At 29.5% G+C, this 11,898-nt stretch overlaps 1 protein-coding gene across 1 annotated transcript; it reads left to right on the forward strand.

The window, feature by feature from the left end:
- The first annotated feature begins 312 nt into the window (after nt 1-312).
- Nucleotides 313-7,214, forward strand: LOC129605875 (uncharacterized). The gene is made up of 3 exons (XM_055515872.1): nt 313-463; nt 4,425-5,184; nt 7,121-7,214. The coding sequence occupies exons 1-3, from the start codon at nt 313-315 to the stop codon at nt 7,212-7,214; spliced, it is 1,005 nt and encodes a 334-aa protein (XP_055371847.1).
- The last annotated feature ends 4,684 nt before the right edge of the window (nt 7,215-11,898 follow it).

The raw sequence follows: 11,898 nt of genomic DNA on the forward strand, positions 1-11,898 counted from the left end.
TATTACTCGTCGAAAATGTTATTTGGGTTAAGAGCCTGTCTGGGAAAATATTTGACAACCAAAGAGTTAGCTGTCTTTGAAGCCCTATCATGCTCCGGGTGGAGGTGCAATCTATCCCTTGGTGTTGCAGGAGAGCTTGGAAGACAGGATGCCACTTTTAACACAAATATTAAGAGCCAATTATTGCTAATGTCACATTCCACAAAGCTGGAGGAAGGTGAGTGTGGTAATCATACCAAAGACCAATCGCCGTGACAATCACCCGAAGTCATATCCGCCAATAAGCTTCAAATCGTTTCTTTTGAAGTTGAAATGAAAGATGCTGGATGTGCAGATGAGGGCCACACTCGAGCGGGTGTCACCACTGCACGAAAAGCAATTCGTCTATCAGGCGGTAATGTCTACCGAGATTTCTTTGCATCGCCTCATTCAGCAGTTAAAGAGGACGTTGAAGACAAAGCAAGTGGCACTCGGGGCTTTGCTGGATGGCGAAGGGACATTCGACAATACCTCCTTTGAGTCAATAATGAGAACGGCAGCAAGGAAGATACTTGAGATGCTCATCATTAGATGGATCAGGCCATTCTGGGCTCACGAAACATTACATCACCTGTACAAGCTGTCTTCTAACGGGTATAATATGCAAATCTACCATGATGATCTGATCGTAATTGTGAAGGGCCAGCAGGATAACGTCGTACCTGACAAAGCGCAGGGGATCCTGAATATCATCCGGGACTGGACGCAGGCCGAGGACCTTCGCATTAGCCATGAGAAGGCAGTCGTTGTACCTTCACTTTTAAATATCTTGGAGTAATCCAGGATCAGCGACTAAGCTGGGGCCTTCATCCTAAGTGTGTCATCGATGGACCCACCCGGGAGCTATATGAGACGAGGCTGTATGGAAGAACATAAGACTAAAATGATTAAGAATTAAAATTATTAATTAAAATATCAATTGTAACGTACTTCGGTCATAGGGTGACAGAAGTCTGAGCAGGCGATAAGAATGCCGCTCTTACGCTGCTGCAGCCCCTTGCATGCCTTGGCATGACAGGCGTCCTAAGGGCGTGTCCAACGGCCTCGATGAAGGTTCTCTTGGGCATGGCGCTACTTCATATTCACCTTGAAGGGGGGGGGGGCTTTAAAGGGAGCACTACGTATAAGGCAATACAGGAAGCCAAAGCCCGGTGACATTAGGGGCCAGCAAAGCAAGATGTGGTCTGCACATGACCGACCGCAATTTTAATTGTCTGGTTAAGAAAGTGTTACATAATATTATAAAAATGTCTGTTAAATACTTCTTTCCAATTTTTAGAACATTAGTAAGCTACCCGAATTCCTAGAAATACTCGCCAGTTAACCAGAACTCAAATATTAAATTTCAAGAAATTCCATCAATTCGTTCCGTAGATATGGTGAAAAATGTAAAATCGACCCGCAAATCCGTTTTCGAGCCCTGATATTTCCAAAAAATTTATATGTTCATTGTTTTAATACGAGGAATTCAAATATTAAATTTCAATGAAATCGGTCAATTATTTCTCTTTATATACTCAAAAATGTATATTGGGCGCGTGTTAAACATTCAGTTGCTGATGCCGCATTTCTTCCAAAAGTTAGGACATTCCGCGTACGTTTTAATGAAGCTTATGTATGAAATTTCAAATAGATCCGTTGAATATTTTCTTCATAATTATCAAAAACGTGAAACACGCCCGCTAAAAAGTGCAGTTCCTGAGGGCTGACATATTTGTTGATCAATCCGTGCTATGGTCGAAATAAACTTACATATAAAATTTAACAAAAATCGGTTCAGCTGAACTTGAGATACACGCGTGCACACACAACGTACCTCCTTGTTTATGAATTAAATGCTTATATATCTACCTATAGTTGTAAAACCAGATAATTAAAAGAGGTTATTAAAACATGAATATTATTTTGAAATACAACTTATTCATTTAAAAAGAAAAAAAACAATGATGGGAAAAAATTTAATTTACCTTAAACCTGCAATTACTTGACTTCCACAAGAGAACAAACATTACAATAGCAAAAAAAATGTATTTTACTCGCAACCGACAGGACGAATGAATAGTTTTTTCACTTTTACCAACCGTATTGTGTATACGTGATGGTAACAAATTTTGCATATCGAGTTTTCGGTGGGAATGCACTTCTCCATAGTAGGGAAGTGTTAATAAACTATTTTTAGCAACCTGTCGGTCTGTGTGTGCACGAGTGTACCTCAAGTTCTGCTGAACCGATTTTAATGAAATTTTATATGTAAGTTTATTTCAACCATGGCACGGATTGATCAACTTTTGGGATATATCAGGCCTCGGAAACTGCACTTTTTAGCGGGCCTGTTTTACATTTTTGACCATTTTAAAGAAAATATTCAACTGATTTTCTTGAAATTTCATATTCATAATTTCATGTTCATAACTTTTGTAAGAAATTAGGCGTTACCAACAAGACGTTTACTACGGGCCAAATATACATTTTTACGTATATAAAGAAAAATAATCAACCGATTTCATTGAAATTTAATATTTCAATTCTTAATATTTCTTGAAATTTGATATTTGAGTTCTGCTTGTTACCGAAACTAACTGGCGAGCATTTCAGGGAATTCGGGTAAGGTATGTTAACTATAAGCTTACTAATGTCCCAAAAAATGGAAAGAAGTATTTAAAAAACATTTTTATAATATTCTGTGACATTTTCACTTAACTAGACAATACACATTGCGGTCGGTTATGTGCTGACCACATCACATTTTTTAGTTATAAAATCGAATTGCGCTTCAACTTCTGTTATTTCAAACGATCAATAAATATAATTTTTTTGTTTTTCATCTAATACCATTAATACTTAATTTTTTCGTAATAACCATATACTTAAATTGAAAAAACCCCAAAATGTGAAAAAAATAGGCGTTTCAAACTTCCTGTATTCCTGCAAGGAATTGAGTCCAATATTTTTGGTTGAATGAATTCGTCCACAAAAATATGAAACATACGTTAAAATAAATTTAAAAAACCAAGATTAAAAATTTTCTTTTAATTTTTTTCGTTGTACAAGTACAGTAATTAATACTGCTTAGACCGCTTTTAATAAAAATCAACAACAAAAGGGTTTTTAAACGAAAACGGAGAATATTTTAGATAAAATTTATTATGAATATTTTTTATAAATATATATTTAAATTATTTATTATAAATATATATAATATTTAATATTATGGCAGCACAAAATCAGGTTATCTTTACATTTTAGATATTATCTTTACATTTTAGCGTTGCCACTTGTATGTATTTATTTGGAACCATCTGCATTTAAAGAAATTTTGCTTTGTTTTCTACATAATTATTAATGAAAAATTACTTATTATAAAACCATATCATCGGTAGTATAATTGTAAAATTAAAGTATTTATAACAAAAATAAACTACATTAATAAATTCTAATAAACTAAACAGATATGCAAAAGATATAGAAAAAAGTGTAATATAAAGTTAATGCCTGAACAAACAGTTTGTGAGAGCAACTTTTACTGGTGTACTTTGCATGTATGGTATAATCTCTATTCTTCTGCTTAACGGAACCTAAACACTTCTTTCTGATTTAATAAGTTCGAATAATTAATCGCAAAAAAGTTACGAAAGAATTACATAACAAATTACACCAGACAAAAGAAATCAACTATAACCAAAACTGTACAAAGAACTATACGAATACGTTTTAAAAATTGGTGAGATATCCGCCGAGGTATTTTTACAATTCTTTACAATAAAAACCGCATATCAAAAGTGGTCATAAACCATTTCGAAGATCATATTTCAGCTTTAGAACAAAATATTTGATAACTCGTAATATTTGTACTCTAAATAGATACAATTTTTAATTCAATGATTCTTATAGTCAAACATTCTAAAATTATTTCAATTATATGAAGAAAATAAAACTAAAAGGAATATAATTATAGCGATTTCGTTGATAATCCGATTATAATATATGAATGTTGTAATAAAATGTTATAAATAGCTCTTTTGGTAATAGTTCTCTTTTGTTTTTCAAAAAAAAATGTAGCTGAATAAAAAATGTTATGACTGAATATTTCCCAATTCCTCGAAAAATATTTTGAATTTGACTGAAAACTGTATACGAAATTATTATGCTCATTCAGAAATTTCTTTTATTCCAAAAAGATAATTTATATTCATAAATGGCTCAAAAGTAGAACTAATTTGAAAACATTATATTAATAAAATTGGTTTGAATTATATTCATTTTGTAAACCTCTAATTAACCTACCTATACTGAAAAAACAATTTGCTGCAGCAGTTATATTTTTTATAACTCATATCGGCATTAAATACTAGTTTTTGCCATTATTTATAATTGTGTGATATTAGTCGTGTTTTTAGATTTTAAAAGAGCTTTCGAGATAGTTGATCGAAAAATATTACTGGACAAATTTCAAAAATATGGTATAGTTGGCAATGGGTCGAAATGGTTTGAAAGTTTCTTGAACTGTAGAAAGCAAAAGACATGTGTAGGTAAAGAATTGTCAGAGTCAAATTTTATTAATAATGGAGTCCCTCAAGGTACAATACTAGTTGTTTTAAGTTTCCTTTTGCATATTAATGACATCAAATTAACGAACGACTTAGTTCGTTCCTGTAAAATAATTTTGTTTGCTGATGATGCTCTAATTTATATTGTTCAACGTGGTGTTGATGAATGTTGTGTTAAAATGAATGAAGACCTAAATCATTTGTTTTCATGGTTGTGTATGAACAAACTGAAGCTTAATCCCGATAAAACCAAATATATGGTAATCAATGATAGATCCAATAGTGCCATTAATGTGGAAATTGGAGGTACAAGCATAGAAAAAGTTGATTGTATGAAGTATTTGGGAGTACTGATAGATAAACATGCAGATGATATAAGCAATAAAATAGCTAAGAAAGTCGGATATTTGGGTCGAATAAGAAACCAAATCACATTAAAATGTGCAATTACCATTTATAACACCACAATACTACGACATTTAGATTATTGTTCATCCTTATTGTTTTTATGCAAAGAAGGTAAGAAAGATAAATTACAAGTGTTACAAAATAAGGCAATGGGTATTATATTAAAATGCAACCGAAGAAGTAATATTAGGTAATGGATGTCAGTGCGAGAGAGACTTAGCTTCAATGTTTTGGTATTCGTTTTTAAAATAAAATATAATTTGCTTTCAAAGCATCTCAAAAATATTACAAATTACGTTGCGGAAGTTACAAACTACAATTTGAGATCAACTAATTTGTTTAGGTTGCCGTTTTTCCGAAGGCAAAACACTCAAAATAATTTGTTCCACAGAGGACTAAGGATGTTTAATAATTTGCCTGCTGAAATAAAAAATGAAAGCCGTCTGAATCACTTTAAAAATGCAATAATTAGATATTTAGTTCATAATGAAATTTAATTTTTTAATTTATAATTTCGTCAATTTTTTTGTTATGTATTTTCTTGATATTATTTAAAATTTATTGTTGATTTTTTTAAGTATTCTTTTAACGTTTTCTTTTTTACTAATTTTTTTTTTTTAATTTTTTAAGTTTCTTTAATTTTATAGTTTTGAATTGAATTATTTAAAGTTCCTGAATGAAAATTTAAATTTTTATAAATCTATTTTGTTAGCAAGATATTTAATGAAATATGTAATAAATTGTACTGATAATTAATAGTATTTATACTAATAAATATAATAATAAAAAAATTATAACTTAAATATAACAGAATATTTATTTTCATAAATAAATTTATAAAAAACTTATAAAAGAAAAATTTATTTTTATAAATAAATTTAATATAACAGAAGAAAATCAGCTTTGATAAAGTGCGTATGAAAATATATTAGCGAAAATAAAAGTTTTTTATTCCAAATAAAAGGAAGTTTTCTTTTCACACCAATAATAAAAAATTATAACTTAAAATTATTGTAAAAATTCCAATGTGCTTAATTCTTTTATAATATAAGGAGTTTTGCAATATTTCTTTCAAATTCTGCAATATCTCATGTCAAACTCTACTATAAATTACATTAGAAATATTGACACATAAGATATAAAATTTTCTTAATTTCCAAAACAATATTTGCAAATTTTATATTAAATGATATCAAGAAAAGTTAAAAAAAACTTATAAGCAAAATATTGACTTTTCCAATTATTATTGTTAATTTGTGCTTTATAACATTACCAAATTTGCCAGGTGAAATTGCTGTTTTTGGAATGTCTCATGCTAAATTGTGCTATGTCACAATAGCATATTCATATTTTAAATGCGAAATTTCAATAGAAATTGAAATTGAAAGTAAAATTTCCAAACATGCTTTCAATAAATATATGATTGGGGCCATACTGAAAATTTCCCTGAAATTTGCAGTATATCCCAAGTAAGCTGAAAAAATAAATATTTTAAATTAAATTGAAAATTGTTAAATTCATTGAAGTATTTTATTTTACCTAATTAAATAAATATCTACATTATCTTATTTATGTATAAACCATTTTTGATTTAGTAAAGGCTCTCTATTCTCTTTGACTAAAAAACTAGTAGTGAAGCAGTTTTTTTAGATTTTAAAGTAACAAAATTTTACTATAAATTTAATATGTTTCATTAAGACTAAGATATTTAAAAAATTTATAAAATTTTAATCTAGTGCATTTAATATATGACAAAATTGCATCAAAATTAATGAATTGTTCTTTTTATATCATGTGGCGTTTGACTCTGGTACACGTCTCTTTGTATAAAGCAGCGTCATTTTGAACCCAACATCGACAGCTGATTCCAGGGCAGATATAAATGCAGTATAATGTAGTATGATATCTGAGAATGAAGTAATTATCAAAACAAAGTATTTTATTTGTTAGTATTTTACAAATAAAAAATTCTGAGTAAATGCTGTAAGTGTACTTAAGGCCTACCGAAGTATGGAGAAAATGTTGATTTTCTTTATTGTTTTTGGACTTAAAAATTAAAAAATTAAAAACGAAAATATGTTTCAAACTTAATGTATCTTACATTCTTTTATATCCTTCTGTTTTAGAATACGTAAGTTTTCAGTGATAGGAGCTCCTCTTGAAGATAAATTCTGTAAAGCAGAGGTTAATTACATTCGTTTTATAAAATACAGAACTTGAAATGAGTTACTGAAATACACACATACTTAATATTCAACTTTTCTTTCTGACTCTCTGTAGCCTCTGTAGCTCAGTTGGTAGAGCGTCCGCCTAGAAAACGGTAGGTCACTGGTTCGAGTCCAGTTCGAGGAGAAAAAAAATTTTTTAATTAATTTTTCTGCCTTTAACTCGTTCCTTTGATTACGTTATCCATCTGTTCTGCAGTTGCATGAAGAAATTTCCATTAAGTTTAACTTTTATTAAATTTAAAACATTTTAAAATTAACAATTATATTAATAATTAAATTTGACTCTTACTAAATACACAATTTCAAATTATAATTCACTACTCGATTTATGTTCTAAAACAACCCTGTTTTCGTAAGCTCTGAATTTTATATCAATACTTTTATATAAAAGGTCAAACTTTGCAAAAAGATTTGCCAGTTGACTTATTTTACATGGCAGAATGCGCCAATCAATATCATCAACAACGCCTGATATTTTACTATGGCAAAATTTTCTATGTTGCAAGGGACATTTTGCTACCCAAACTTATGAAAGTGCCATATGTGGCATTTCAGGCATAAATAACATAAGTTGCGAAATGAAATTGCTATTTTAGCTATAACGTTGCAGAGAAAATATTATGTTTAATTTCTGAAAGTTTTATTATTAATTTCAAATTTTCTTTTAGATAAAAACTTTTCGCGCGAATAATATGGCAATTTTAGTTTTAAAAACTATGAAAGAACACTATAAGCGCACTTGAATGTTTTATTGCAAATTCTGCAAATGATTTTTTTTCAGTATATAGAAAACTGCAAATTCGACTCTTAGCAGAATTTCGTTATGTGCCCTCCGAATTTCCTGAAAAGTTCCCTAGTTAGTTTTCCTCACAACCAGAACTCAAATATTAAATTTCAAGAAATTCAATTAATCCGTTTCGTAGATGTGGTAAAAAATGTAAAATTGCCCGCGGTTCGATTTTAGAGCCTTGATCTTTCCGAAAAATTTATAGATTCATTGTTCATTGAACACTTCGAATTTAAATACTAAACTTCAAGGAAATAGGTCGATAATTTCCCTTCATACACAAATGTAACGATACACGACTCAAAAATGTAAAATCGGCCCACAAAAAGGTTCAGTTCCTGAGGCCGGGCATTCCATCCCAAATGAATCTCAAAAAACCTGTTCGTAACGAAAATTATTATACACCTATAATTTGAATCTATCTTCCAGGATTCAAACAATTTTAAACGCTTTTCTAATAAATTATTTCACTTAGAATCCTTTGAAATGTATAGGTATGGCAATTATTTTGTATGCTGCAGTGCTGAACAGTAATTAACTCACATTTATTACAAGGGAAATTTGGTATCACAAAACATGCTTTATTGCATTGTATCAAAGATATTATAATTACTCATAAAATGAAATAAAATAATTTCTGTAAACATATATTTTGTGTTTAATAGTTTTTATTTTTCTAATTTATTCGAAAATACCTAATATAACGATATATGTATGTATTTCTTAACAAAAAGTATGATGATCAATTTTGAATGCACCGTATGTATTTATTAGTAAATTCTGTATTACGAAGTCTTGAGAATGAAGAAGCTTGTGGTATTACGAAGTCTTATATAAAAATGTCTATGGGTACGTATATATGTGTATCTTCTACATGTGCTAAATGTGTCATTATTTTAATGCATACAGGCATACCAAAATAAAACGCAAAAAGCCAAGCAAACAGCAGCAAAAAGAAAATTGTTAAAAAAATGGGAAAAAATTAAAAGAGAGGGTAAGAATAACTAAAATCCAAAAATCTGATGCGTTCAGCACATAACCGACCGCAATGTGCATTATCTAGTAAAGTGAAAATGTTACAGAATATTATAAAAATGCCTGTTAAATACTTCTTTCCAATTTTAAGGGCATTAGTAAGCTTATAGTTAACATACCTAGAAAAATGTAAATTTGGCTCTTAGTAGAATTTCGCTTCATGCTATCGCTGAAATGCTCGCCAGTTAGTTTCGGTAACAATCAGAACTCAAATATAAAATATGGTAAAAAATGTGAGATCAGTTTCCGAGTCTTTCCAAAAAATTTTTGTGTTCATTGTTTTGATACGAAGAATTTAAATATCAAATTTCAATTAAATCAGTTGATTATTTCTCTTCGTATACGCAAAAATTTATTTTTAGCCCGTAGTAAACATCTAGTTTCTGACGTCTGATTTCTTCCAAAAGTTAGGAGGTTTCGCTGTAAATCTGTTAAATTTTTTTCTTTATAATGATCAAGAATGTAAAACAGGCCTGCTAAAAAGTGCAGTTCCCGAGGCGTGATATGTCCCAAAAATTGATCAATCCGTGCCATAATCGAAATAAATTTATATATAAAATTTCATAAAAATCGGCTTAGCCGAACTTGGTATACATGCGTGCACACACAGACCAACAGACCGAAAGACCCCCCGGTTGCTAAACATAGTTTATTTACACTTCCCTATCATGGAGAAGAGCGTTCCCATCGAAAACTCGATATGCAAAATTTGATGCCATCACATCACCTACATATTATATAAGCAATGCGGCCGGTAAAAACTAAAAATGTACTTATGTATGTTCTGCCTATGATTGGTATCCCTGAAATGATTTTTTAAGCAGAAATTTATCTTGTTGGTACATCTTAGTATTTTTAAAGCCTTTGATTGTGTACAATGAGGTAGATTATGTGACGGCACCAAATTTTGCATGACGAATTTTCAATGGAAGTGTACTTCTCAATAGTAGGGAAGCGTAAAAAAACTATTTTTTAGAAGGGTGTCGGTCTGTTTGTGGACGCGTGTATCTCAAGTTCGACTAAACCGATTTTGAAGAAATTTCATACGTAAGTTCACTTTGGTTATGGAACTGATTCAAAAACTTTCGGAAAACACCAGACTTCGCGAAGTCTGTCTCTTTGCGGGCCAATTTTACATTTTTGCGTATATGTAGAATAATAAGCAAACACTTTCCTTGAAATTTAAAATTTAAATTCGGGGTCTTAAAACAATGAATTTATAAATTTTGGGAAAGATTAGGGCTCGGTAACCGATTGATGAAATTTCTTGAAATTTGATATTTGATTTCTGGTTGTTACCGAAACTAACTGTTCAGTTTTTCACCGATTCGAATTTACACTTTTCTAGGCAAGTTAGCTAAAAGGTAATTTCCTTAAAATTAAAAGGGAAAGTTCAAAATGCATTTTCATAATCTTATGTAACACATTCACTAAACTACATTGCGGTCGGTTACATGCTGAGCACATCAGATATTTTTTTGAGTTTTATTTCATAATAATCTTTATATGATTTGTGCTCTACAAACTCGGATATTTGAATGTATAAAAAATATATAAAATGTAATAAACAGATATATTAAACAACTGGTTACCCGCCTATAATTTCAAAAATGAGTGTTGTAATAAACTGTAATGGTTATTTACCTATATTAGAATTAATCTGTTGTATTTAAATTCATCTTATAGTCAGCTGATAAAACAAAAAAACCTTTATTTTCAAATATTACAGCGGAGCTCAAAATATTATTAATGGTGCACATCTAACGTAAGTTTTATATGCAGAATTTCGCAGTTCATTTTATCGTGAATAACTTTTCAAACTTCTATTTCGTTTCTTAACTTTCAAGCTATTTAACAACATTAAATAATACATAAATATGTATGTTGTATACATCATATACTACGTACATAATAATTTGTTTCTTTAACCCAAAATCATTGGATAAACCTTATAATTTATTTTATGATAGAAGGTGGGGGATTATTAAAGATTTCAATTGAAATATGGTGACAATTTATATGTCATAAATGTTAAAATATTGTTGAATATAAGTAGAACGTTTTATTAAAAACTAAAATGGTTTATAGTGTAGTAGTTATACTCGTAACAGTAATAAAAAATGAATTATTCAAATGTTTGTTTTAAGAAAAGTAAATAAATGATGTGAAATAAATTTTTAGGAACAATGAATATAAAATTTGTTTTGTTAACTTGATGTACCTGCAAAAGTTTTTATTAGGTTTCGTAAAGAAATTAAATGTTCACTTGATAGAGTGAAAGTGATATTATAGACTATAGAAGACCGAAATCATCAAATTATTTAAGATTTATGTAATGACTTATATATATGTATAAGACACATATTACACATAATTTAAAATAAGGAAATAATTTAAAACATTTTTGTAGCCTCGCAATTTTAGTAGAACCTTAAATTGTGTGGGTAGAAAATATTAAATATTAAGAAGATCTCCTCAGAATTATATTATGTAGATAATAAATTCAGAACAATTGTTACTATTGAAATACTTCTTTATATTATTTATGAATTTTTATCATAAGATTTTTTAGATTATTAAATCAAAATCAGTGGACATGTACCAACGTGCGTACGTTCAGATTTTGTAAAACTATGGCATTTCCTATATTATGCATTAAGTATAACTAATTTGGGAAGCAATTACCTTTTGCTTAATGAAAACAAAATTGTGTTAATTATTGGCGTATATTAATAATGTACAGTACAAAGAAATTCCACCATTACAAAATTTCACGCTCAGATCTAAAGGAATAATCAATCTTAAAACTAAAAATTCCAAATACAAAGAATAATAAACTTATACCTATAGTTCT

Source organism: Condylostylus longicornis, unplaced genomic scaffold, assembly GCF_029603195.1.
Source record: "Condylostylus longicornis isolate FDR11 unplaced genomic scaffold, ASM2960319v2 ptg000016l, whole genome shotgun sequence".
Classification (NCBI taxonomy): domain Eukaryota; kingdom Metazoa; phylum Arthropoda; class Insecta; order Diptera; family Dolichopodidae; genus Condylostylus; species Condylostylus longicornis.

What these genes read in the sequence shown, in the direction of transcription:
- LOC129605875 (XM_055515872.1), top strand. Translation starts at nt 313, where the DNA reads ATGAAAGATGCTGGATGTGCAGATGAGGGCCACACTCGAGCGGGTGTC. An exon ending in GGACGTTGAAGACAAAGCAA is followed by an intron (nt 464 to 4,424) that starts GTGGCACTCGGG and finishes GTGTGATATTAG; the next exon opens with TCGTGTTTTTAGATTTTAAA. An exon ending in AACCGAAGAAGTAATATTAG is followed by an intron (nt 5,185 to 7,120) that starts GTAATGGATGTC and finishes CTTCTGTTTTAG; the next exon opens with AATACGTAAGTTTTCAGTGA.